Source organism: Eupeodes corollae, chromosome 2 (assembly GCF_945859685.1).
Source record: "Eupeodes corollae chromosome 2, idEupCoro1.1, whole genome shotgun sequence".
NCBI lineage: Eukaryota > Metazoa > Arthropoda > Insecta > Diptera > Syrphidae > Eupeodes > Eupeodes corollae.
Window position 1 is genome coordinate 1,798,869 of NC_079148.1, and position 25,497 is coordinate 1,824,365.

At 33.1% G+C, this 25,497-nt stretch overlaps 3 protein-coding genes across 4 annotated transcripts; 2 read left to right on the forward strand and 1 right to left on the reverse strand.

Moving 5' to 3' along the window:
* The first annotated feature begins 3,008 nt into the window (after nucleotides 1-3,008).
* On the forward strand, nucleotides 3,009-11,243 carry LOC129946239 (general vesicular transport factor p115). Its single transcript, XM_056056362.1, has 5 exons — nucleotides 3,009-3,187; nucleotides 3,564-4,080; nucleotides 9,139-10,256; nucleotides 10,330-10,495; nucleotides 10,566-11,243. Exons 1-5 carry the CDS (start codon nucleotides 3,110-3,112, stop codon nucleotides 11,162-11,164), a joined length of 2,478 nt encoding a protein of 825 aa, XP_055912337.1. The 5' UTR covers nucleotides 3,009-3,109; the 3' UTR covers nucleotides 11,165-11,243.
* A 1,706-nt stretch (nucleotides 11,244-12,949) lies between these two features.
* On the forward strand, nucleotides 12,950-15,538 carry LOC129947621 (matrix metalloproteinase-2-like). 2 transcript variants are annotated; one of them, XM_056058251.1, is made up of 10 exons: nucleotides 12,955-13,305; nucleotides 13,375-13,527; nucleotides 13,593-13,705; nucleotides 13,762-13,923; nucleotides 13,976-14,262; nucleotides 14,320-14,504; nucleotides 14,560-14,860; nucleotides 14,972-15,088; nucleotides 15,150-15,299; nucleotides 15,372-15,538. In XM_056058251.1, exons 1-10 carry the CDS (start codon nucleotides 13,180-13,182, stop codon nucleotides 15,536-15,538), a joined length of 1,761 nt encoding a protein of 586 aa, XP_055914226.1. In that variant the 5' UTR covers nucleotides 12,955-13,179. The 2 variants fall into 2 exon arrangements, with proteins under 2 accessions (XP_055914227.1, XP_055914226.1); XM_056058252.1 differs by lacking the exon at nucleotides 15,372-15,538 and having other exon boundaries at nucleotides 12,950-13,305; nucleotides 14,972-15,092; nucleotides 15,150-15,288.
* LOC129947622 (probable dolichyl pyrophosphate Glc1Man9GlcNAc2 alpha-1,3-glucosyltransferase) lies at nucleotides 15,511-24,087 on the reverse strand. The gene is made up of 6 exons (XM_056058253.1): nucleotides 23,926-24,087; nucleotides 23,596-23,868; nucleotides 23,165-23,534; nucleotides 22,849-23,111; nucleotides 16,024-16,134; nucleotides 15,511-15,963 (listed from the first exon to the last, which is right to left on the reverse strand). Exons 1-6 carry the CDS (start codon nucleotides 23,982-23,984, stop codon nucleotides 15,531-15,533), a joined length of 1,509 nt encoding a protein of 502 aa, XP_055914228.1. The 5' UTR covers nucleotides 23,985-24,087; the 3' UTR covers nucleotides 15,511-15,530.
* Between the last annotated feature and the right edge of the window lie 1,410 nt (nucleotides 24,088-25,497).

Consider the following 25,497-nt stretch of genomic DNA (forward strand, 5'->3'; position numbering starts at 1 on the left):
GTTTAGGGCAATTTTTTAGAAAGATAAGGAAGTGAAATTAGCTTATTTTTATATTATTGATCATTTTTCACTGTCAAACGTTTTTTTTTTCCAACGATAATTTAGTATAATTATAATATTTAATGGATAGGTTACTGAAATCACGTATTTTCTGTTATATCTATTAGAAATACATTTTTAAAATTCAAGCAAAAATGCTTTGTGAAAGTTCAAGCCAAACCTTCAACAATATTAACAACTCGATTCTTTAAGAGATAAGAAACAATTTAAAATTCCTTATCGTAAGTAAAAACGTGTGCAAGTTCAGCTTAAGACTCTTAACACTACTAAACCGAAATACTTTTGTGCGAAAGAAAATCTTTTTAAATATAATGTGACTAATTTGTTCTTAGAAAGAAAGATAAAAACATATATTCACAGTGCTTTTTTGCATGCTCAATTCATATCAATCTTTCGAACGATGAATGTATATTATTTTGATTATGGAACCATAAAGTTATTGTGTTTTTGGTCATTGGACTTTTGAGGGCTGTGCATAATAAAGACAATTTCAAAAATAAAAACAAATAAAATGTAGGGGCATTTTAATAAAATCGAATAAGTCAGTATGAAAGAATAGACAAACGATTTCCTTATGTAATTTGGATTAAATGCTTGGCTATATATCGAAGCTTATTCTTATTTATTAGGAAGAAAACGCATTCTTTTTACATGTATGCTATTTTGTATGAGATTACTTGAAATAAGAGAAAATGTTAGTTAAAAAGTAAATTGTTTTCAAATTGAACGTCGTAATTGTTTGAAATAGCAATAATTACGTGACCTTATTTATTACACAATAAAGAAAGTTACATTATTACGCATACTTGTGGCTTATATTAAATAATATTATGTTACTTAAGAAAATTACCCTCAGAGCTTTATTTCAAACTGTTAAAAAAGTTCGAAATCCAGAATACAGACTATAAAAGATTTCTTGTTTTAAAAATCTATTGCGATTCACAGCTGAAAATCTTTGAATCAAATTTCAAATACTCAATAGTGGAAAACCTACAAAATCATTATAAATTTATTGACAAAGAAACGACCTGTCAAAAAATGTATGAATATTTTTTGTTTGGAGAGTAGACAAATTTAACTCACGACCAACCTAAAAAAACTCACCGAAAGACACTTTCGGCTTTGAATTGGCAAATTATAACAATTTCACTAACAACGAGAAAATGTATACAAAAGAAAAGGGGCGACTTTCCATTACCACAGCACGAATTTCCCTATGATTTTTTACAGTTAGGTAGGGGTCTCAATAGAATATGTTTTAAATATTAATGAGGAAATACCTTTATGTCATAAAAAGTATATTTTCTTTTTCAGGCTTCCTCTTTTTTTGTATTTCGTTTTTTGAGGCTAACCAAGCTGCCCCCTGCAACTCTCCTGCTTGTGATCACAATAATATTTGGGGTGGTATGCAAATTTCTTTTTGCATTTGAGCACCAAAATCCAAGAAATAACCACACAAAAATCAAGTATGGCAGCACTGAACAAAAAACAGGGAAGAAATGTTTTTGCGTGTGTTGTACCTGAAAAAGTAAACTTTGAAAATTAATCTAAAATAGAAATAAATATTTCCTCGCTCTAAAATTGCTATAATTATTATTTAATTATTTACTTGCACATACCTATCAAAAAACAAAAACCGCTTGCTACGGTAATAGAGGGTTGAGACAAAAAACAAAACAAATATTCTTTTTCTCAAATTTCCATAAATATTTCTTATGGACATTAATGCAAAAATCTGTGAGAAATTATATTTTCCTAAAGCCTAGTACGCAGCTGAAGTGAAACGAATTTTTTCTGCGGTCTCCAAGTGCAGAGTTTTTTCGGTTCTATAGCTATATTACTCAAGAGGCTCTCAACGGCAGAATTATTTTTGTGAAGCCTATGCTCCAACTCCCAAATAACTTCACTGGCTTGGACCAACGAAGCCAGTTTCTTTTTTTCGTCCGAAGAGAAATGGAAGTAAGTTCACTGCTCGTCTTCATAACTTCTTGCACATCACCAATAACGTCTTCAACATCCTCAGTTTCCGATTCAAAAATTTATTGCTGAACACATTAGACAAATCCATTTTGTTTAAAATTTTAAATCAAATATAAATCAAAGTCAAAACATCGAAAGTCACGAGCAAACAATTTTCTTTTCAATACAAAAATTAAACGTTAAAATGTCGCAAGCAATTAATATGCCGGCCAATTAAAGATTGGAGAATTGTACTAAGAAATCTATTACAGCTTTCCACTAAAATGACACATTTCGTCGTTCAGCAGCGTACTGAAAAACGAAAAGCACAGCGAAATTTTTCGTTAATGATTTCGTCGTGTCATTTTTATATGGGAACTTTCGTTTCGCATCAGCAGCGTACTAGGCTTAAGCATTATTCACATGAGCACGACCAACGACCAACGAATGAACGAATATTCGTCGATTTTGAGTTTTTAATTCGTCGCGAATAAAGTTTGACTTTGATCACCAAACCAAAACAAGAATGAATTTTGTAGGTTAAGTACGCGCGATTATTTTATTCGTTGCGAGTGTGGATAATGTGGAACGGGAATAAAGTTTGACAGTTCGTATCTACTTCAATTTTTTTCGCCACGAATAAATTTGTTTTCTTAAATTTATTAATATATGAGATTGAAAAGTAAAAGCATGTATCATAAATCAAATAGACACTAGATTGCTATCGTTTTGTTAAAAATTTGTGTGGAAATATGTCTTCAAACGTATATAAACTCACATTTTGTAAGTCATTCGTCGTTCGTTGGTCGAGCTCATGTGAATGCTGCTTTAAAGCCGAAAAACATTTCGTTGCATTAATGTCCTAATTGTTATTTTTCACTAATACTGTACTGTACTATAGAAATAAATCACCCTGTAAAATCACCACAAATGTTTCTATTCAACTCAACCCACTCACGTCAAAATCAAAACTGACAGCAGGACGTGGACACGTCAAATTTGTTAGGGATTTTCTTTTTGATATTTCACTGACTTGACTTCTGTTTAATTAATTGGTGGCCAAAAATTAAATTAGAATTCTATCATCCGGATGGATTTTCTTAAAAGTGGAATAAAAACCGTCCTCGGGACTTCGGAGCCAGGTGAACAGCCCAGTGCTGCAGATACTGTAAGTCTAAAAACTAGAGACATTTTTATTTATGACAAATTTTATAACACAATTTCATTATGGAAGTGAAAACATAAAATTTTCATCAGTTTTTTGAGAAGAAAATCATTGTAATTAATCACAAAGTGTTCATTTTTGCATGTTTTACATAAAAACAAACAAAAAACAACATTCCACGAGCCATTTAAATTTAAAACACAATCACTTTGAAGGTCAACATGGTTTAAAATTAGAGCAAACAATTCGACATGCAGAGGCGGATATAAATTAAATTACACATTTACTTAAGAGATCCTATTTTTATTTATATAAAGGTAGACTTCATGTGACTACGAGAATGATCGATACAAAAATTCTTTGAACTTTTATCCAACAGGTGGAGAAGCTTGTGGATCGAGTGACGTCGTCGACTCTGCTAGAAGATCGTCGGGATGCCTGTCGTGCATTGAAAGCACTTTCTCGCAAATTTCGCATCGAAGTTGGCGCGCAGGGTATGCCCGCTCTCATTCAAGTGCTGCAGAACGATTGCCAAGATAGTGAAATCATCAGCTATGCCCTCGACACACTGTGCAATATTATGTCTTCGAGTGAATTCGAAGAGGAAGCAGACAATCCGACTGTGACGGTAAATGTAGGCGAGCAGTTCACAGAAATGTTCATCAAAAAAGCCGATAACGTCACTCTGGTGATGGGCTATCTGGAAGAGTATGACTTTAGGGTGCGGCGCGCTGCTATTCAGCTGATCACTATTCTCATAACGAACAAGACGAGGGCATTGCAGGAAATAATTATTGTGAGTCCAATGGGAGTTTCAAAGCTGATGGACTTGCTCACTGACAGTCGGGAGGTTATACGCAATGACGCACTCCTATTGCTCATTCAACTTACTAAAGGTAAAGGAAGGGTTTGGTTTAGTATATAGTTTTCTATAGACTTTTGATTTTGTGCTTCATATCTTGAGATTTGATTGAAGCTTAACAAAACTATACAAGGTGTGTCAGGGAAATGGAGAGGATTTTAAAAAATCATAACTCAATTTGTAATTGAGCTAGAAGAATAAATCTTGAGGAGTTAAAAAGAGGAAAGAAGCACAATTTTTGCGTAACGTAATTTAGATTACAGCCCTGCCTTTATATACATTTAAGCAAATGTAATGCATCATTTTTTGTAGACTTTCCTTCACATAATTGTTGAAATGTTGGCAGAATGTTATCAAATTAAAGATCTCAGCTCTTTCATGTCCCGCCATTTAGTTTTCTAAACTTTTGGACTTCAGATAGTGCTTTTAAACAGAAGTAAAAGAGCCACGCAGATAAATCTAGTGAGCGCGACGGACCTACGATTCCTGCGCAATGAGATAATAATTGATTGCCAAACACTTCACAAAAACAATCTATTTTTTCCATGTACGTTTTAGTTAGTTAGAGAGTTAGAGTTAGAGGTAAATAGTTTTTTTTTTTTCGTATCACAATAATTTGTTTCTCAAGAACATTTCAAATTTAAAAAAAAATAAAAATAAACATAAATAAAAATATTAATATTAGCTTAAAAAATTCATACAAAGTTGAAAAAAGACACAAAAATTAATAGTTTTCAATATTGAATAAAAGCTTATTATTATACCTAGAAAAGTTTATTAATAAAAAAAGTTAAAAAGTTTAATTATACTCTTGACTTAAAAAAAAAAGTTTAGATAAAATAGAGCTTGTCCCATAAAGATTTCTCCACCCTACCTATCTGTTGAAAAAAACCTGCGCAAATAATTCTATCCAGCTACCTTAGTTAAATTCATAAGTGTGGCTCTCAATTTTTAAAAGGGTAGAAACGTATGCAAAAAGTTATTCCTAACTGACTTGTGGAGAGCAATATTAGACTTATTCATGGCCTTTATCAAAAAATTGGAATTTTAAGGTTTTCCGAACTATTCTAGTGCAGTTTACTTACTTAATTGTCCATAATAAATGATAATATTTCAGCCTCTTAGCTATTTGTTTATCAGCGCATTAGGTAAACTTTCTAATCACCTTGAATTACATTCAAGACAACCATAGAAAGAAATCTTAAATTGAATGCATTTTTACATAATTACAAATGCAAATTAGTTTGACACGTTTATTTTCAAATATTTGAAAGTTGATATGGGAACTCGTATATATCGCAAGCATGTTAATTTATCTAAATGGAAATTAAATCATCAACTTGCCTTAATTCAGTTTCATCCATAATACTCCCTTGAGGTTAGTATAATACATAAATTGTGGGATAAATGATGCGATAAAAACAATTAAAAGGAAAATTATTAAATGGTTAAATTGTTTATAATTTTATAAAACATTAATTTTGTTGATATATGCCATTTATTTGACCATACAACGCACTTGTTTTTGACTTTGACCTTTCTTTTAAGTTCACTCCATAGATGATCTATTATTAATATAAATTAAATTAATTAAAACTATAACAAGAACAAATATTAACAAAAGCAAAAAAAAAATTTTAAATAAAAAAAAAATTAAATTTTGATAATTGTTTTTTTCATCTGAATGTTTCATATTGAAGCAATTCAGCTGAAACTTGTAGCTAAGGGCTGCACGACATTTCGATTGCTTACAGCAACAAACGCAACGTTTTTTATAATTTTACCATTTTCAGTGCCTATATGCAAATAACTTATTGTAAATGATTCTTGTATTTATTACCGCAATGTGACCAACGGTGTACCATTATCCATTTTAAAGAAATGTGCTGCGTATTTAGCACACCTGTTATGTGTTTTTTTTTTTTTAACACGTCTTTAAGTAACTCGCTGTTTTCTTTTATATAGAAGAGCTCCTTTATAATACCAGTACACAAAAAAGGTCCTTAAAATTAAGTAATGAACTAACGACCTATTGCTACATACCGTTTGAGTCAATCGTATGTAGCGTTCTTCCTTTTCACTGTAGTTCAATTATCTGTGATAACCAGCATGGTTTTGTTAAAAAGTGTTCAACTGTTACTAATCTATTTCACTTTACCTTCTTTTGTTTAAATGTTTTTAAAAAACCTGAACAAGTTGATTGTATTTTTACTGATTTTAGCAAGGCTTTTGACAAATTGTGTCATAAAACATTACTTTTAAAACAATCGCATCATGGTTTTAACGACTATTTTATAAATTGGATCTCCTCATATTTGCAAGGTAGACGTTATAGTGTTAAATTTCGTAATAAGTGTTCAAGTTCATTTGTTCTTAATTCTGGTGTCCCGCAGGGTAGTCACCTTGGTCCTATTCTATTTGTATTATTTATAAATGACTTAATTTCGATCATACAAAGATCGTCTATCCTAATATATGCTGATAACATTAAATGTTTTAAGAAAATTAACTATATATCTGACTTGTCTTCTCTTGCAAAACGACTTAATATTATTCAGGGAATGGTGCAATAGTAATCGTCTTGTTTTAAATGTTGACAAATGCAAAACCATGAGTTTTCCACGTAAAATAGTTCCAATCGTTTTTAGTTACATGTTTGATTATTGTCCTTTAAGTAGAGTATATGTATTTTCTGACTTCTGTGTTGTCTTAGATTTTAAACTAACATTTAATGAACATATTAACTTCGTAGTTAAAAAAGCAAATAGAGTTCTGGGTTTTATTAAAAGATTTGGTCTTGATTTCCGTGATTTCTGTGTTCCATATGTTTTAAAATTACTTTTTGTTTCATTTGTGAGACTAGTGCAGGAATATGCTTGTACAGTATGGTCACTTTACTATGCCGTAAACGTCACAAGACTTGAAGCCATTTAGAAAAGATGTTTGCGTTTTTGTCTACGATCCCTTCCTTAGTTTTATGATATTCAAACATTACTCATAAATCTTCCTTCTTTGACAAATCATAGGATGTACTTGGAGTTTTGTTTTATTGTTGGAATAATAAACGGACAAATTTCCTCACCATTAGTTCTTGGTAGTTTAAACTTTACCATAAACCATTGAATACTAATTTTAGCAGATCAAACTATGGAGTACATATATAATATATACTATAATACATTTCACTCTTGTTTCACCAAATGATAATATAAAAAGTATACATTGCAAATTAATATTTTTCAACTGTCTAGTTTAAGTTTTAGATTTTAAGTATATATTATATAAATAAGAATTGTTAACGTTAGTATTTAACGATTTACATATAATAATAATAATTAGACCAATCGCACTTTTTGTGCAGCAAGTCATGCGTTTTTAAAAGGGAAATAAAATTAAGCTAAATGTTAGGACATACATATCAATCCCTTTTTTGAGTCATTAGAGTTCATAGCATCATGACCGTTTATAGAATCATTTGGTGTATTTTTTTCTCAGGCCACAATCTTTTGTTGCTTCATTGCCACGTCAAGAAGATAACATGAATATTGAACCCTCTCTTTTGGTGAACAATTATCGTCGTTTTTTTTTCAATTTTCCTCTTAAACCATTAATGCAATATCGACCTGATTTTTTCACAATGTTCTTATTATTCAGTGTTGTTAAAATAATTATTTCCGATAGTTATTCGTTTCTCATCTAAAAGTGGCTTACAAAATATTACAAGAAAAGATGCTTGTTCTAGCCTTGCATTGTGAGAGTTGCTTCCGAATTTATCTGGCAGGACCAAGTGTACTTGTCGATAGAACAAAGTTCATATTTCAAAACGACTATTAAATTTCTCTGCAGACTCATCTTCCACAAATATCTTGGTTTTTATTTTCAAATACAAAATAATCAACTTAGAAATGTGTACTCATTTTAATTATCATTCCCAAGGGTCCCATCATAAGTTAGATTACATAATATTTTTTTTTAATATTATAAAGAATCATATTTAAAACATAGGACTTATTGATGTAATATTAAGTTGGCATTCTTTCATGTATCGAAACTTTTTTAACAGCAGCCAACATTTATCTAAGCAACCATTTTTCACATCAATTTGTATTTGTATGTGAAGCCGAATTTGGTTTATGTATCAAAAATGATACAAGGCTGATGAGGCTTATACGAAAAAATTAATGTTGTATATAAAAAGCAATTCATAGAACTTATTGTTGTTTTTTCAAAAATAATGGACGTATTTGTGATTTAAATCACATTGTATGTGGATAGTGAAGGTGTTTAAATCAAAAAACTTTGATGGGCCCTCTGCAAAGAGTCATCATTAGTCATTACCGAGCTTAGAATTGTTAGTCACAGGACTTACTTACTTTTGTTGAAACAAATTTGAACAACTGTAGGAGATCTCAATACATATTCCTGTCTTTTAAGTATATTTTAAATCAAATTGTTACATTTAAAAAAGTGTCTTTAATAAATGTTATGACCAAAAGAAAAAAATGACTTTGCGGCAATGTTTTCCGTTTCTTTCTCCTCTCTGTTAAATCTGTCCTGATGTTAAATGAATGATTGTCGATATTTGTTTAACCATTTAATTTCTGAGCTATTTTTTTCATTGTTCCTTCATTTTCTGTTGAGTTTTTTTTTATCAAATAACATTTGATATCTGCGAAATTAAATCATCTACCCATTTTCTAAAATTATTAAAAATTATACAAATGTGTATTTTTTTTCTTAAAAGAATGAAAATAAAAATGTTTACATAAAAAAAAAATATCTTGCAGTATCATAATGAAACCACTTTGATCCAGGCAAGATAACCATATTTTCCGTTTATTTTGCCATAAGTCTTAACAATAATAATTTTGAATAAAGTGTTTGTTTCAAATTATACCAAATTTAATGAAAATATGTATTTTAAAGTTTAATGAAATGAAAGCCTCTGTTTGTATTATTGATTCCATCACTGTATTTCTAAGCTTTTTCAATTTAACAAATTAAATGAAACCACAAATATAAACTAATTTTTTCAACTTTGCATTTAGCACAGTTTGACGATACTATATTCTCTTTATTTCTTTATTTACAGGTCATTCCAACATTCAGAAAATCGTAGCATTCGAAAGTGCTTTCGATAAGCTTTTTGAAATAGTCAGCGAGGAAGGCTGCTCTGATGGAGGAATCGTAGTCGAAGACTGTCTTATTTTAATGTTAAATCTTCTTAAGAACAATTCCAGTAACCAGCAGTTCTTCAAAGAGGGCAGTTACATTCAAAAACTTGCTCCAATGTTCACCATTCCCCCTGAAATAGAAGAAATCGGTTGGAGTCCGCAGAAAGTTTCCAACATTCATTGTATGCTCCAAGTTGTTCGAGCCTTAGTCACTCCAAGTAATCAACACCAAGTGATAGCATCGTGTCAGAAAGCAATGCGTTCATCGCGATTACTGTTTTCTCTATGCAATATTCTTATGAGTAGTGGCGTACCTGCAGATATTCTCACCGAGACCATAAATACTGTTGCGGAAGTTGTTCGTGGTGATAGCAACAATCAGGAGGACCTGAGTAAGGTTCTGGCCCCCAGTAATCCTCCACGGCCGGCTATTGTGGTGCTCCTGATGTCTATGGTCAACGAAAAGCAACCGCTTGCTCTGCGCTGTGCTGTGCTCTACTGCTTCCAATGTTTTCTTTATAAAAATGAACCCGGTCAAACTGCGGTCATACAAACCCTTCTCCCATCGAGTACTGAGGTTTCAAGTCTCACCACTGGCCAACTACTGTGTGGTGGTCTTTTTAGCATCGATCCATTGGCAAATTGGTTTTCGGCAACTGCTCTGATGCACGGACTAGTGGATAACGCCACACAAAAGGAAGAACTGCTGCGTGTTCTGCTCGCCACCGCAGCTGGCAGTCAACCGATTTCGCTCCTTGAACAATGTACGAATCTTTTACAGAAAGAAAGCTACAAACTACAGAGCAAAGTCGGTCTGTTGATGCTTCTGAGTGTTTGGCTGAATAATTGCCCAGCCGCGGTCAAGGCACTCATCTCAACTCCTGGATGTGTGGCATATTTGATAGCTAAAGTTTGCGCTAATGAACACGACGAGAACGAGTATTTGGTGCAAGGACTGTGTGCTTTCCTTCTGGGGCTGTGTATTCAATTCAATGACAACTCTGCGCCAAACAACAAACGAGAAGATATTTGTCAGGTAAATTTTCATTTCAAAATCGAAACTATTGATTTTCTTATGTTTTTTATTGAATGAATTTTGTATGTTTTAGCTCATCATAAAGAGAATAGGGCAGGAGACGTTCTGTACAAAACTGAGTGATGTTTCAAGACATGAAGCCTACAGTCGTGCATCGAAAGCTCCTCAAATCCGTGCAAAAACTTCATCAGACCTATTTTTAGACTATGAGTACTGCAAAATGCATAAATCCCTCGAAGGTAAGATAAGACTGCTGTTCTTTTAGAAGAGCTCGTTGCCTAAAGCTTTTTCTTTTGTAATAAATTTCAGTGTCGATAGTGAAGCTTATTGGTGGTTTTGACGTCAACGGAACTGATTTGACAGAGTTGACGTTAAGCTCAGAAGCATCTGAACTCGTAGCCCAATACAAGGGCATCATTCGGGGACTAGATATAGAAATCTGCACTCTTAAGGACACCGTTCGTCATTTAGAAGCACGTAACGATGAGTTGGAAAAATCTCTTTCACAAGTTCAGGCAACCAATACACAGCTCTCAGACCAGAATGTCCTATTAAGAGCCCAATTAGCTGCTGTTGCCGGACCAAACTCATCTTTAGAACCATTAAAAGCAACAGGATCGGAAACCCGAACAGGTGTTTCGGATGAAGTTCATTTAGAAAATTTACGTTTAGCTAAGGAAATAGAATCACTAAGAGAAAAACTGTCTGAGGAAATGCGACGTTCGTCTAGCTTCGCAGATGATTTGTCCAAACTTCATAAGGACCAAGAAGATTTGTTGGAACTTTTAACAGATCAAGAAAATAAAATAACAAAATATGCTGGGCAACTTAAGTCTGTTGGAATCGAGGTTGAAGAAGACGGCGATGTTAGTGAAGAAAAATCCGATAGTCATGGGCAAATTATTTAATCACATCTTTTTTTTTAAATTAATTAATTAATTATGTATATATACAATTTTAAAAGAATATAATTAAAAATTCTCGTTATATTGAGTTTTTTTTTAATTAAAAAAAATAGTATTTAGGGTTAAGTTCCTAAGCGCGTTGATGATTCCATGGGATCAATCTTTTTTCGTACTCGTAGTGTGGCTAAAGTCTTAGAGGATTTTAAAACACATAAACCTACTGAACCGGATAGTATTCTAGTATTTTATTCTAAAGAAGTGTTTCTCCACGCAATCCATTTATTAGGGCGACCCCCAAAAAAAGACCAATCTTCTTCGCCCTCCAATTATCGACCGATTGTACTAACGTCCTTCTGTAAAGAGTCATGGAAAAGCTGATTATCAATAATCCTTTATTGGATTAGATTTCAACTTTCGGACCGTTCCAAAAAAGTAGAAATAAATGGGTGCAAGTCCACAAAATAAACGCTGGTGTGCATCAGGTCTCTTTTTTATCTCCGGCATCACTTTTTATTTTTATCCGATATGCAACTTTTAATCGCATAATTTGTTTTGACGACGATTGCACCCAAAGCTTCTCATATCCGTTTCCAGGCTCCCATCCCTCTACTTTGCATGTGGAGCTTCAACGACAAAATATGATAAAGTCATTAAATTCCGAAATATACAGCATTGTCCAATGGGGAATAAGAAACTGTGAGATTGCTTCGGCAACCCAATACTGTCTTGGATCGTTAAAGCGAGATATTGCCCTTGCAATATCATAGATAGGAGATAAGTGGCAATTGCATCAGTTAAACTGAACATCTCGATATTCTCGTTACGTACATCACCATACACCTCATGTGGAACAATCACATACGCGATGTCAAAAAGTATGCCGTAAGCTGTTTCTGTATTTTTTTTGTTTTGAGACGATGCAAGAAACTTGTCTCTTCTGATATGGCTACAAATCACAAAACCTATATTCGTCGTAAGCTTGAGTATAATTTCCATTTTTTTCAGCAATTTACTAAAGCCTCTTGGCTCACCATTTCAAAGAAAAGCTTTTGCAATAATTAATTCAATTACGCTACTCTAACAAAGTTATGAAGTTTCTTGTCTCACTATTTTTTACCGTCATTTGTAAAGACTTTTCTCTAGTGAAATAGCCAGTTGCATTCTTCCCTTTTAACCGCCCTTTTCGCGCTTCTATGAATGCACATCAGTACCCTTGATTCTTACTTCGACTGCACTATGAAGTAAATAGATGCGTTCTTCAGCCGTACTGCGCGAATATGGAATGGCTTACCAAAACTAACATACACCGAAAACTCCTTTTTAACACCTTTTTAGAATACCCACACTTTGTCTTCGACATATAATTTAAAGGTCTATAAAGCCCTTTGAGTGTGCGGTAATTATTACAAAATGCGAACACAAAATAATTATAAGAGATTTCACTTTCAATTCGACTTAAGCCAAGAATTAAAGAATTCCCTAACCTAGCCGGCAGTTTTAATCATTTTATGTATGTATAGCAGAAAAATATAAATAAACAAACAAAAGCCTACACAAATTGCGATAACAATAATCAGTTATAAGAGTGACAACACGAATTTTATAGACTCCTACTTTATGTAGACAGCTGAATGATTCTCATAAAGCTCAAGTTGAACTTCTCATCAAGCGACACCGATACTTGATAAGAATTTCAACAGAATGGATGCATTATATGTGAAGAAAATTTCATTCATAAAAACCACAAAAAATCATAAAATATTCTATTTTTAAATTTTGATAAATATTTAGGGTGTGCTAAAAGCAGTTTATGGATTTTCTTGGCATTTATATTTTTAAGCTCGACTTGAATGGGTCAGTAGTAAAAAATTCTTGAAGCACCAGAGTAGACGCGTATAAACTGATAACAATAAAGTATCATTAACAAAACAAATCCCATACGCAACTCTTAACTTGTATCGCATAGGGACTTATCAGTTGCAAAATGTCGTTCTAGAAGTTCAAACCCATCCAAGATAATGTCCATATTCAGAATTGTAATTCATTTTAGCGGTCTACTTGGAGCTTTATTTTTGTTTGATTTTGGATATGGTGCTCCAGCTGGAAGAAATCTTCCAAGTATGGAGGTTCCTCCACCAAAACTTGTGAGTTTCTATAACAATTTTATATGAAAAAAGACATGATTTAAATTATTTGTATTTAAATTGATAAAGATAAATTTTATGAGACGATTTGGGTACTTAGAACCAAACCCAAGTGATTCTGAAGCTCTCTATCATGAAGTTGCAATAATCGAAGCTATTAGGAATATACAAAAATATGGAGCAATTAACCAGACCGGCGAACTCGACAGGCCTACATTGCAAGTAAAAAGAAAATTTATTCTCAAATGGCGTTGGAAATAAACTTCGTTTTTACCTTTACTTTTTAGTTATTATCATCACCGCGTTGCGGAGTACCAGACATAGAATCTCAATCCCGATCCAGATCGAAACGTTACATTATCGGTGCGAGATCTTGGCAGAAACGCAAAATTAGATACTAGTAAGTTTTAAATAGTTTGTTTGTGGTATTTGCAAGTCTAAGCTATTTTGCATAAGCATAGCTAATTGGTCAGCCAAAATGCAGAGGGACCAAATCGAACGAGATTTGGAAAAAGCCTTTAACATGTGGTCTCGCTATAACCGACTGAAATTCCAGCGTGTAGATGACACATCGGCAGACATTATAGTTGGATTTGGAAGTTCCTATCATGGAGATAAGTACGATAAAATATTTTGTTTATAAAAAGTGTCTTGAATATTTTACTAACAGCTATCCCTTTGATGGCCCTGGAAACATTTTGGCTCATGCATTTTATCCTTATGAAATGGGTTCTTATGGAGGTGATATACACTTTGATGAGGATGAGAATTGGGTAGAAAATTCAACGAACTTATCGGATGGGGTGGATTTCTATTCAGTTGCATTGCACGAATTAGGACATAGCCTGGGATTGGCTCATTCTCCAGTTTATTCATCGATTATGTTTCCCTACTACAAAGGTCCTGGTCAAAATGTTCTGGATTATGATGATGTCTTGGCTATGTACGATCTTTATGGTATTTTTTGTTTATAGTTTATTGAAATAATAAATTTAAAAAAATGTATTATGTAAGTTCAGAGAAAATTACCAGGCGATGACGACAAATTAGAAACATACACTCCAAGATCAAGATCAACTTCAACCACACCATCGCAATTTGAAGAAACAACTGAGATAACATTGGAAGTGTCGACGACGACTAGAGAAGACATCCAGTTCACATATGAGGGTGACTTTGAAACAGTTGGAAATCATAAGGTACTTAAGTTCTTTTGTTTTGTTCCCATTTAATTTTTCAATTTAATATATAAAGAAAAAGTACTCTACAAACATGATTTGGATAAGCACTGGAGCAACTACCAAAATCCCTAAAAAAATCCGACCCATAGCCCCGGGAAGCCATATCTGCCAAGGTCATTTTGATGCAGTCTCACTCATAAAGGGCTCTATTTATATCTTCAAGGGCAAATACGTTTGGAGAGTTACACCAAGGTACACCATCGACAGCGACTATCCAAAGCCGATTTATGAAATGTTACCATTTCTGCCGGAAAATACTCAAAGCATCGATGCGGTATATGAGCGTTTTGATGGAGCGTCAGTTTATTTTACAGGTTTGTGCTACTGAGTTTGAAATTCCTTATTTTAGTTGTTTCTACTCTTAACACTTATATTTTGAGTTTCAAATATTTTTTCGTAAAATCCTGATTTCAATGAAATTTCAGGTAAAATCTATTGGATTTATGATGGTCAAGGACTCATAGAAAATAGCCCAAGGAATCTCACGGATTTTATTTCAACAGCTACAAATGTAACCAAAATAGATGCAGCAATGGTCTGGCGTAGGTAATCTTAAAAAAATAAACTGCTCTAAAAAAACTTAATGCATTTCCAAATCAAAAGCTAAAAACAATATGACCTACATCTTTGCGGGGAATCAATTTTGGAAAATAAACGAAACAAATAGGAGATTTGAAGACAATTTTTCAAAGCCCATGCAAAGATGGATTGGAATACCAAATAACATCGATGCAACTGCAACTCTTGCAAATGGTAATACAAATATTTTATATATATATGTATCTAACTAATAAAACATATTTTATTACCGTTGTGTATTTCAAGGCAAAACATATTTCTTCAAGGACAATTTATATTGGCTCTATAACAACAAATTCATACGCCCCGAACGTGGCTATCCACGTCGAGCGTCCACAGCATGGCTAGGATGTTTACCGACCACAGAGAAAACAAAACTGAGGAATTCAAATACAACGATTTTGTTTATTTAGACTTAAGTTTCTTCTTAGACTTGGCAATCGACGACGATGATGACGACCACGTGCCAATATCACTCATATACATAATGTAATAGCTTAAGAATATATAAAGAATCCCGATACTGCAGTAAATACTTGTTAAAAGTAACGGAAGGAATGGTAGTTTTGTATTCAAGTGTAAAACAGGACTTACAACATACTCGTAAGTTGGCAGCATTATAAAACCACATAGGTAAAGTATCTGATACCATGGCAGGCTAAGTTTTGGATGCAATGATTTCAGCAACACATAATGGCCTGAGGTATAAGCTAAAAATAGGAAATACTTAACAGCGATAAGTTCTGGCGGGAATAGAAGAGGGAATAGTGAGAAGTGGCCGATGAAACTCAACAAAAATGAGTATTCTGCATCCTGTTGGTTTAGCATACCAAGTAAACTAAAAAAAGAAAGATTATTATTTCTGTAAAACAATTTTCGAATTAAAGAAAAAACATACCTTAGAGGAATAGTAACCATTAAAATAGCCTTTTCGTGTACATGCCAACCAAACATAAACGAAGTACAGGAACATATAGCGACTGCTTGAAGAAAAGCCCTTCCACTGTCACTGAAATTGAATGAGATACGAGTAATTTAATAGTCTGTCAGTGTCATGTTCAAAATACGTTTTTTTTAATGCTAAACCAAATATTATTTTGTCGAAATAAGGAGAATAGACATTTTAGTAAAACTATTGTCCACAAATAATAAAGATATTCTCGTACATTTATGGGTAAAGGAATAACACATTATTTAGAAAAATCATACGTGTCAAATTTCCGTCAAATGAATTATTGTTTTAATTTGTATTTCTGCTTTTTTGTCTAGATTGACTAATTAACTAGACAATCCAGTGTTAAGAGTTATATTTTGGACTTTTTATGATTTTGTAACTCTACCACAACTGGACACAAAAATAGCACACATTTTTCCAACGTTACATTTTGTTCGTGCTAAAAAATGTGAAAGAAAATATGTATATGTACTTTATTTTTAAGTTTTCTTTTATAATTTAACAAATATTTTGACGTTAAAGTATGTATATTGCCTTCCCGCAAAAACGAGAACAAAATCCTTCATCAAAAACAAACATTTTAAGAAAAGACTACTCTGGAATGATGAAACAAGAAAGTTTGATGTTTTTTCTGGCATGGATTGGGTTCACTGAAGATTGATGTTAGAATTAATATATTCTCGCATCCTCATATACAGCTGTGTTCAAAATAATAGGAGTGCTTTTACAAAATTTGCTCAAGTGTTTTTTTACCATGTGTATACTGGTAATCAGCCCATTTCTCTACCGGTATATATAACGGGACATTAAAGATGATAAAACAATGAACTGGTTTGGAATTCATAACCGTTTACATTTGTAACCAGAGATCAAATGATCTTTACTCTCAATCAGGCTATTCAAAATAATAGGAGTGTGAGTTATTGTAACTAAAAAAAAATCAAAAACTTAAAAAAAATAAACAGTAAGTAACTAAATTAAAATAGGAATATTAAATGGTTGGAATATCGAATATCTAAACAAGTTTGGTTATTTAGTGGGCCGAGGAAAGCACTGCACCGACGAAAAACCGGAAATCATAAAAAAGTTGCCAAATGAAGGAAAAACTTATAAGGATATAAAGTTGATGTTGAGGTGTTCTGACCAAATGATCGCCAATGCTGTAAAATATGAAAAAAAAGTCGAAACCCGGGAACGGAAACGAGTGAACGAGTATTGTTAGCTACAGCCGAAAGGATCCTTTTGGGTCCTCTAAGATGATCCAGGAAGATCTAGGATTGGCAGTAACTAGCGTAACAATAAGAAGGCGATTGTTGGAACACAATATTTTATGTGGATATAATGTCCAGTGTGATGCTGCCTTATGCGAGTTGGAATATGCCGGCTAATGGGTATTTCAAAAAGACAACGACCCGAAACACACCAGTAAGTCTGCCAAGGAATGGTTTCGGGTCAATGGGGTTGAGGTCAAGGACTGGCCAGCTCAGTCGTCTGACCTCAATCCCATAGAAAATTTATGGGCAGATGTGAAAAAGGGTGTAACTCGACGAAGACCCTTAAATTCGAGGCAGTTGTGGGACGCAGTTGAGGAAACATGGAACCAAATTCCAGTTGGGTTTGTCAGACCCTTGTGAACTCTATGCCACGCAGTTCTGCAGCAATTATAAAAACAAAAGATTTTCCCACTAAATACTGACAAAAAAATCTTAATATTGAATATTTTTTTTAGTTTTTTATACTTTATTTTGTTTAATCCTGTTATTTTGAACAATTCGTTTTTTTTTATTAAAATTCATGTTTTTACTGCCTTATTTGTTTTAAACAATGTAGTCTTTAAGCATAATAATAAAAGACTGGATTACCTATTTTGTACAAAAGAAAAAATAAATTTAAAAAAATTATACAACTTTTGAGTCACGATTTAATCTAAAAAGAACAGACACTCCTATTTTTTTGAACACAACTGTATATTGAGAAATACCATGAAAATGTAATCCTTTGAATATGCATGCATCGAATGCCGCAAGAGATTGACTTCCACAAGAACAAATTCGTCTCAATAACATCACTTGAACATCGTCGAAATGTTTCTTGTCTCACCCTTTTTCCCGTTATATTATTGGTTTATGCTCTAGCCAGCTGCATTCCTCCTCTTAAACAGTTAAACCGTAATACTCGCGCTTCTAGGAATGCTCATCAATATACCCTCGAGCCCATCTTCGGTCGTACTGTCAAGTACAGAGATTCGTTCTTTAGCCGTACTATGCGAATGTGGAATGCCTTGCCACACTCTGTCTTTCCCAGCTATTGCAATATTCAGGAATTCAAAAACAATGTGCACCGACATCTCCTTTCAACCCCTCTCTCCCTTTCCTAGTGCTCACACTGTGTCTACATAATAAGCGTAATATATCCCCTTGAGTGTGCGCTTAATATAAAAAAAAAAAAAAATTGGCTTACTCAAAGTCCCGATCTTACCCCCATATAACTTTTGAGTTTAGTGCTCTATCCTACGAAGTAGATCTAAAGTTGAAATTTTACCAAAAACATGCCAAGCTACTTTAAAATGTTTTGTACAAGTACTTGGTAATATTTAAATATAAACATTTTGAGAATTGAGAATAATATATACGCCCGTGTTCCGGATTTCGATGGAAAGTGAATTGAACTCACTTTTGAATTTCACGTGAAATGAAATTGCATGTTATTCAATTCGATCGATTTCGAAAACTTCGAAATTGCTTCGAACTGTCAGAACTGGAGGATCATAGATTTAAATTTTGTTTCTGAAGTAAATTTTTTGCTGTTGTGAAGATGGATGCAATAGGCTTGTACTATCAACTGAGCGCTCAGTGAGCGCTCATTGTCAGATTGACGGAGGCAGAATCGTTTTGTGGGACTAGAATCTCCGTACAATCATAAGCTGTCAAAAACATGTGTTGTCAATTGTAGTTTTAGATGTGAATTTATTATTTTTTTCTATTGATAATTCTATGATACTTTTGGAAAAAAAAAAACTATTAAAATGGATAACAAACAAGAACAAGTTTTGGGTCAAATTTTAAGTATTTCATCAGATAAAATAAAAAATAAAAAAAGGAATGAGGAGCATAAAAAGATTTTGATGGAACTCCGTATAAGCGATGATAGTGAGGATGCTGATAGTGGTAAGTACATACCTACCTAACAAAATACAAACTTTTTTTTTAAATTATATATACCTACTTATTTGATTAGACATGTTTATTGCCGAATCATTTAGAGACAGCAGGGAAGTATTTCTCAATGGAAGGTATTATAGACCTTACGAGGACAATTTTTATCACCACACTCTACCAAACTATACCGAGGATGAGTTCAGTCTTCACTTTCGAATGCGAAGAGCTAGTTTTGAGGTTTGAATTTATACGATACAATTATTTTGATTTGTTGTACTTATTGATACATATATTTGCTGAACTTCTTCACTCATGTTAATTAATTTATAAAAATGTTTAAATTTTTAAATTGAGCAAGCAAATTGAAAAATGAATCAATGATTTTTTTGTCTCAGAAATCTCCGCAAAAAATCTCAGTGCTCAGCTGAGATTTTTAGTCTCACTTAAAAAATAGTTGAGCGCTCGGAGCGCTCTGTTGATGGTACACGCCTAATGTTATTGGCAATTTTAGGTGAAAGAAGGAAGCAAAATTCAAATGAAAAAATAAGAAGACGAATTTTTCGAAACAAATCAAATATATTGTATTTACCTGAAAGAATGTGTGTGAAAATTACGTAGAATTGTTCTGATAAATATAGTAAATTCTTTATTTCCTCTTTTAAGCTTTCATTGTAATTTTAGATTAAGCAAAGACGCTTTGTTATATGTTCTAAAGGAAATAAAACCTTTTATAATACCTTCGTCGATTTCGTTGAACTTGCTGCAACACTCCGATTTCTAAGAGAATGAAGCTATCAAAGACCAATTCACAAAAATAAAAATGTGATTTGAATGCGTTCAAAAAATGGAACAAACCGAAATACGGCCATTTGCATGTTCGAAAATCGAACGAACGAATTGTGGAACACCCCAATTATAAATAATACAAATCATTTTTGAATTTGTTTCTAGGCCATGCTATGTCATGATGTATGACTTATTACTTCGTTGAACTCCCTAATTCACCTTGAAACTGGGTCATTCATTCCATAATTTGTCCTATATTTAGGTGGAAAAAAGAGGGTATCTTTCTCTAAATGGTCTTATCGGGGCATAAATACAAAATAAAAGGACACTTTATATGGTAACATAAAATATCCCGCACAAATACTACATAGTTCTTCGAGATTTGAGAGATTTCAGACCCAAAAGATTATGTCGAGCTTGAGAATCTGGACAAAAATTCCAGCGCATTTAAAAAAACACATATTTTGTAAAACGATTCTGAACTTTCTCAATTCTATCCGAAAACGTTTGTTGAAAAGGATTCCATATGACATCAGCATACTCAAGTGATGATCTAACTAATGAGTTATAAAGATTCAAGTCTATAGAGATCCGAAATCTAAACGATCGCTTAAATTTCCAAATAGATCTCGATTAACTAGCCAAACACAAGTTTGATGAATGATCGAAAATAGCTATTTGGAGATTAAAGTCATAAATGGAAATAACTTTTAAAAATAATTTAAGAACATCAGACATTGGCTGAACTTTATGTTTATGCTAATATCATCGATAAAGAATATACATAAACGTGGGCCAAGATGACTGCCCTGGGGAAATCCTGAGGCACATTTAATAGATTTCGAGGTTTGATTGTCAAGTTTTACTTTTTGTACCCTATAAGTTAAAAACGATGAAATCCACTGAAAAAGATTAGAGTGAATCTCAAAGTTATGAAGCTTACGAAGCAGTATGTTGTGGCATACAGAATCAAATGCCTTACTAAAATCCGTCTATTTGACTTTGACTTCCTATACAATTAATAACAAAAGAGGAAAAACATGCGAGATTAGTGACAGTTGATCTACCCGAAAAAAAACCCATGCTGGGCATCACTTACATGTTCTTTTTCGAAAAAATCAAGTTTTCACTAAACTTTCGAGCAATTTAGGAATTGTGGACATCTTACAAATGCCTCTGTAATTTTCAACATCATTTTTCGAACCAGACTTACAAATTGGGATCAGAAAAGAACATTTCCATTCGTCTAAAAATATTCCGAACGATAAAGATAAGTTGAATATAATTTTCAATGGAAAGCATACAGAACTAGAGCATTTTTTTAAGACAAGAGCAGGAATGCCATCGACAACAGGAATGTGATTGGGTTTAAGATTCTAAAAAATCATTTAATACTTCAGATAATTCAAAGTATATGAAGCCAATATCTACTTTAGGATTAATATTTGAAAGAAAATCTAAGTTTCCTTGAGAAGTTGAGTAAACTGATTAAAAAAATTTAGCAAAAAGATCAAGAGTTTTATTTATCTCAGTAGAATTATCCCCCTAAAATTCATCGTAGTTGGAATGCCAATTGATTTCCTTTTAGAATTAATAAAACACCAGAATCGTTTCGGATCACTTTTCAAATTAATATTCGAAATATAATTCCTGTTTGCTAAGAACCATGAATTCTTTACGAAGTTTACAAAATGAATGTTTGCTAAAGCGTTTGACATTTTATACTTGGCAAATGATTTAATTTTTATTATACCACGGAGGTTTTGAGATATTCATTTCATTCCTATAGGGTACCAATAAGTTAAAAGCCGGATTTAAGATACCCGTGAAACGGTTAAGCATATTCTTCAAGATTTGGTTTAAAAATTCAGTATTCTAGTCTACAGTTCCAAGATAATTATCGTGTTCAATGAAGTTTCATTTTGAAGTTAAATGCTTTTGGATTGTTACAGTTAAATTTTAAATATCTATATAATTTTTTTTGTCAATATATAATTCCTTATGATGGATTGAATTGTTTAACAAACTATACGGAACAGTATCTGTGACTTTCAATTCATCTTGTGATGTAGAAACTAAATCAAGAATCAAATGTAACAATGATATAATAATACAAAAAAATTAATTGTCGCCCATCCTGCAAAAAGAGACGTGATATTTATAATAAAATCCGCTTCTATGATATCGATATATTTTAACTATTTCTGAAAAAAAAATCCCCAAAAAGAATATTTGTTAGGTCTCTTTAAGACCTTAGCCATTAAAATAAAGGAAATTATAACTCTTTTTCAAAGCTGGCTCGGTGCTTAAAAAATACTATTTTAATGATCGGTACTTCCGTCGTTACCAACATTATATTCATACTCTTAGCTAACAACTAAAACAAAGTGGTTTTTGAAGAAATATTAAATAGGTATAAAATATATTGTCGAATTTACGAAGTGTTCTTCTTATTTTTGTTCGCTTTAAAAAAAAAAAACTACTATTGTTGAGGACACACAAAAATACTCGTACACCGGTACACTCCATGTTATTTAAAAGTGCCGTTTATGTTGAATAGGTTAAGTAGGTCTCATTTATCTTTAGCTTTCGGCTTTTTTGTTTTAATTAAACATCAGAAACATTCATCGTAAAATGTTTCCCAATACTAAAAATGTACGAATACAACTATCAACCTTCTGATGAAATTTCGCTTCCAACAAATATAATAAAATGGACTTTAAACTGTCTTATAGCTGCCTATTTGATTTCTTCACCACGTATTATTTTGTTTACCTATATTGAACACAAAATATAAAATCAACAATTTGCTTTATTTTCTTACCGTTTTTCTGTGAAAAACAACAGTCTTATCACACAAGGAACCATTACGGCTGCAGTCAGTACAAATGTTACCATTGGACTGATCTTTGGCAAAAACACATGAACGTACTCCTTCACCAGACCACCTGTATTCGACCCACCTTGCTTTGGTATTTTCAGCACAACTTCCGCCACCTTATCGGCAAAATTGTACAAAGCCCAAAAGTTGGGAGCCCAGTAGGCGTGCGTTAGACCGCGTTTGAATGGGAACAATCTGGAAAATACCTGTTTTTGGAGAACAATATTACGAATACACTTTGTCGTCTCATGCAATTTACCTGTGGTAAGTGTTGATAGAACAAAGCAAACGACACAACAAAACAACCCAATCCCGATGCCAGAAGTGTGAGGAATTTCAAAATTGTTTGCTTTCCTTGGTAGCAATGGAACTTCAAGTAAAACGCACCAAACGCCGGAGCCATGTAGATAAAAATGTGTTTGAAGTTCAATAAGGAACCAAAAAGTACACATGAAGTAACATATTTCTCCTCCAGCAGATAACCAATGCTCAGCAAAAGGATCCCAAAGAGGAAGCCATTATACTGGAAATGTATGTGATCGACGAAAATAAGTCCAACGTTGCAGAGAAAGATAAAACTCGCTGCAAGTATCCCCGTAGAAGTCTTAACTTTCAGAGACGAGAGACATCTAGACAAATTCGCAAATGAAATTAATTTGAATATCGTATAACACGAAAAACTTAATATACTTCTTTAATCCAAGTGCAAACGTTACATCAGTTGTTATCACTGATAACCGCTGAAATAAAACTGTCGCATCCGAGTCATAGTTAAGATTCTTGACCGCAAGCATTTTTGGATCGAAGAATTTTGCCAAATGCGAAAGGAACCATTCGAAAAATGCAAAGAAAGGAGGGTAGTCCAGTGTCCATTCACTGGTGTCCTCAAAATACCATTTGGAAGGGGGCAGCGAATGAGTGATGGCCATCCAGTTCCGATGCACTTCAAAATCAGTTGATCGGCTAAAAAATATAAGGAGTTTCAGGTAATTCTCAGTTTTTGTGCTTTTGTGAGCTTACTAGGATTTCATAAGGAGTAGTTTTATGGCGGTGGCAAAGATAAATATTGACCAAAACATTGTTTTGTTTTTAATTTTTTCTGTTGTTGGGGCTATTTTAATTTATTACTTTAATTTGATACTACATATCTATGTATATCTATATGATACAAGACCGTGACATGTGGACAATATCCTCGGACTTCGGAGTAAAATAAAACAGCATTGCCAAGTCGAAATCAAAAGTTGCACTAAAGGACAGTATACATTTGTAATTTTAGGGATGACCTACACTAAAATATTTTAGTGTTAATAGAATTCGCTTAACAGATGCATATTTATGTTGTGTATAGGGATTTGTGCAGGCTTTTGTAACGTTGTATAAATTTGTATTTATAAAACATTTTCATATAAATTATAGTTATTAAGTGCTTATGTCAAAAAAAGTACCGAAATGGGAAAATGTATTCCATTAAGCTGTCATTATCGAATCAGCTGTTTGTCAAATGTCAGGGAAAAGGATAATATAAATAGGAATTATAAAAAATAAATAAATTGGGTGGCGCAACAGTCCTTTGAGAACCAGGGCCTAGTGACTTACAACTCTCAACCATTCCTGTGTGCGAGTAATGTTGTCAGGAATGGAGGGGACCTACAGTTTATATGCCGAATCCGAACGGCTAATTTGAGAAAGCACTTTTTCATGACAAGAGTTACTCTTGGAGAATTTGTCAATTCCTCGCAAGAAGCAGTACCCGTGAAAAGACTTTAGATGGCATAGGCAGGGATCGAACCCAAGACCTCTGGCATGACAGTCCAACGCACTAACCATCATGCCACGGGTACTACAAATAGGAATTAGAGAAACAAAAAAATGGAATCAAAAGTTAAAAACAAATAAAAAATAATAATAGATACCGTTATGGCTGAAACACAAACACGATTCAGTTTCGGCTTTGCGTGGCGTTTACGAGTTCAGCCATAGGAATTCAATGCATGCTATCACAATGAAGCTTCGACCTCACGTTTCATTTGACAATCGTAAGGAAATAACGTAATGTTAATGTGACTCTAAACGGAAGCTCTAGTTCAAATTTATTGAACATATTGTTTGTCTGACAGTTAAACAGCTGGAAAAATGTCAACAAACAAAATAAATTTGCTTCTGGAAGGATTACCATGGGTTATAACAACATCGAAGCAAGCCCAACGTAATACAGACGAAGCTGAAGCGTGTTTGTGTTTCAGCCATTAGTGTCTTTTAAATAAAAGGCTTGTTGATGCCTAGAGACAAGAGATGACGTTTTGAAATTAGTTATTATTTTTTCCACCAGAACTATAAGAGGACAAGCATAGCTTAGGAGGTGGAACAACTTGTAAGTGGAGTTAAGTCCAGTGTGGTTAAGGTAAGACCTAGAACAGAGTTTGGAAACTTTAAATGGTCACCTAAGAACTCGACAATGTTGTAATGGCATGGAAATCTTTTAATTTTCGAATTTGAGTATTGAGGTTTTGTAAAATTATTCCCGATCTGCTACGGCTCAGAACATTAAAAACTATGATTTCAATACTGCAGTATTTATTCGGGTGAACT

Excerpts from the sequence above, each read along its gene's own strand:
- LOC129947622 (XM_056058253.1), bottom strand. The coding sequence starts at position 23,984 with ATGTTTTGGTCAATATTTATCTTTGCCACCGCCATAAAACTACTCCTT. Across the intron at positions 23,869-23,925 it reads CTACTCCTTATGAAATCCTA|CCGATCAACTGATTTTGAAG; the intron begins GTAAGCTCACAA and ends TATATTTTTTAG. Across the intron at positions 23,112-23,164 it reads TCTATCAACACTTACCACAG|GTATTTTCCAGATTGTTCCC; the intron begins GTAAATTGCATG and ends CTCCAAAAACAG.
- LOC129946239 (XM_056056362.1), top strand. The coding sequence starts at position 3,110 with ATGGATTTTCTTAAAAGTGGAATAAAAACCGTCCTCGGGACTTCGGAG. Across the intron at positions 4,081-9,138 it reads GCTCATTCAACTTACTAAAG|GTCATTCCAACATTCAGAAA; the intron begins GTAAAGGAAGGG and ends CTTTATTTACAG. Across the intron at positions 10,496-10,565 it reads AATGCATAAATCCCTCGAAG|TGTCGATAGTGAAGCTTATT; the intron begins GTAAGATAAGAC and ends AATAAATTTCAG.
- LOC129947621 (XM_056058251.1), top strand. The coding sequence starts at position 13,180 with ATGTCCATATTCAGAATTGTAATTCATTTTAGCGGTCTACTTGGAGCT. Across the intron at positions 13,706-13,761 it reads AAACGCAAAATTAGATACTA|CATAGCTAATTGGTCAGCCA; the intron begins GTAAGTTTTAAA and ends ATTTTGCATAAG. Across the intron at positions 15,089-15,149 it reads AGATGCAGCAATGGTCTGGC|CTAAAAACAATATGACCTAC; the intron begins GTAGGTAATCTT and ends CCAAATCAAAAG.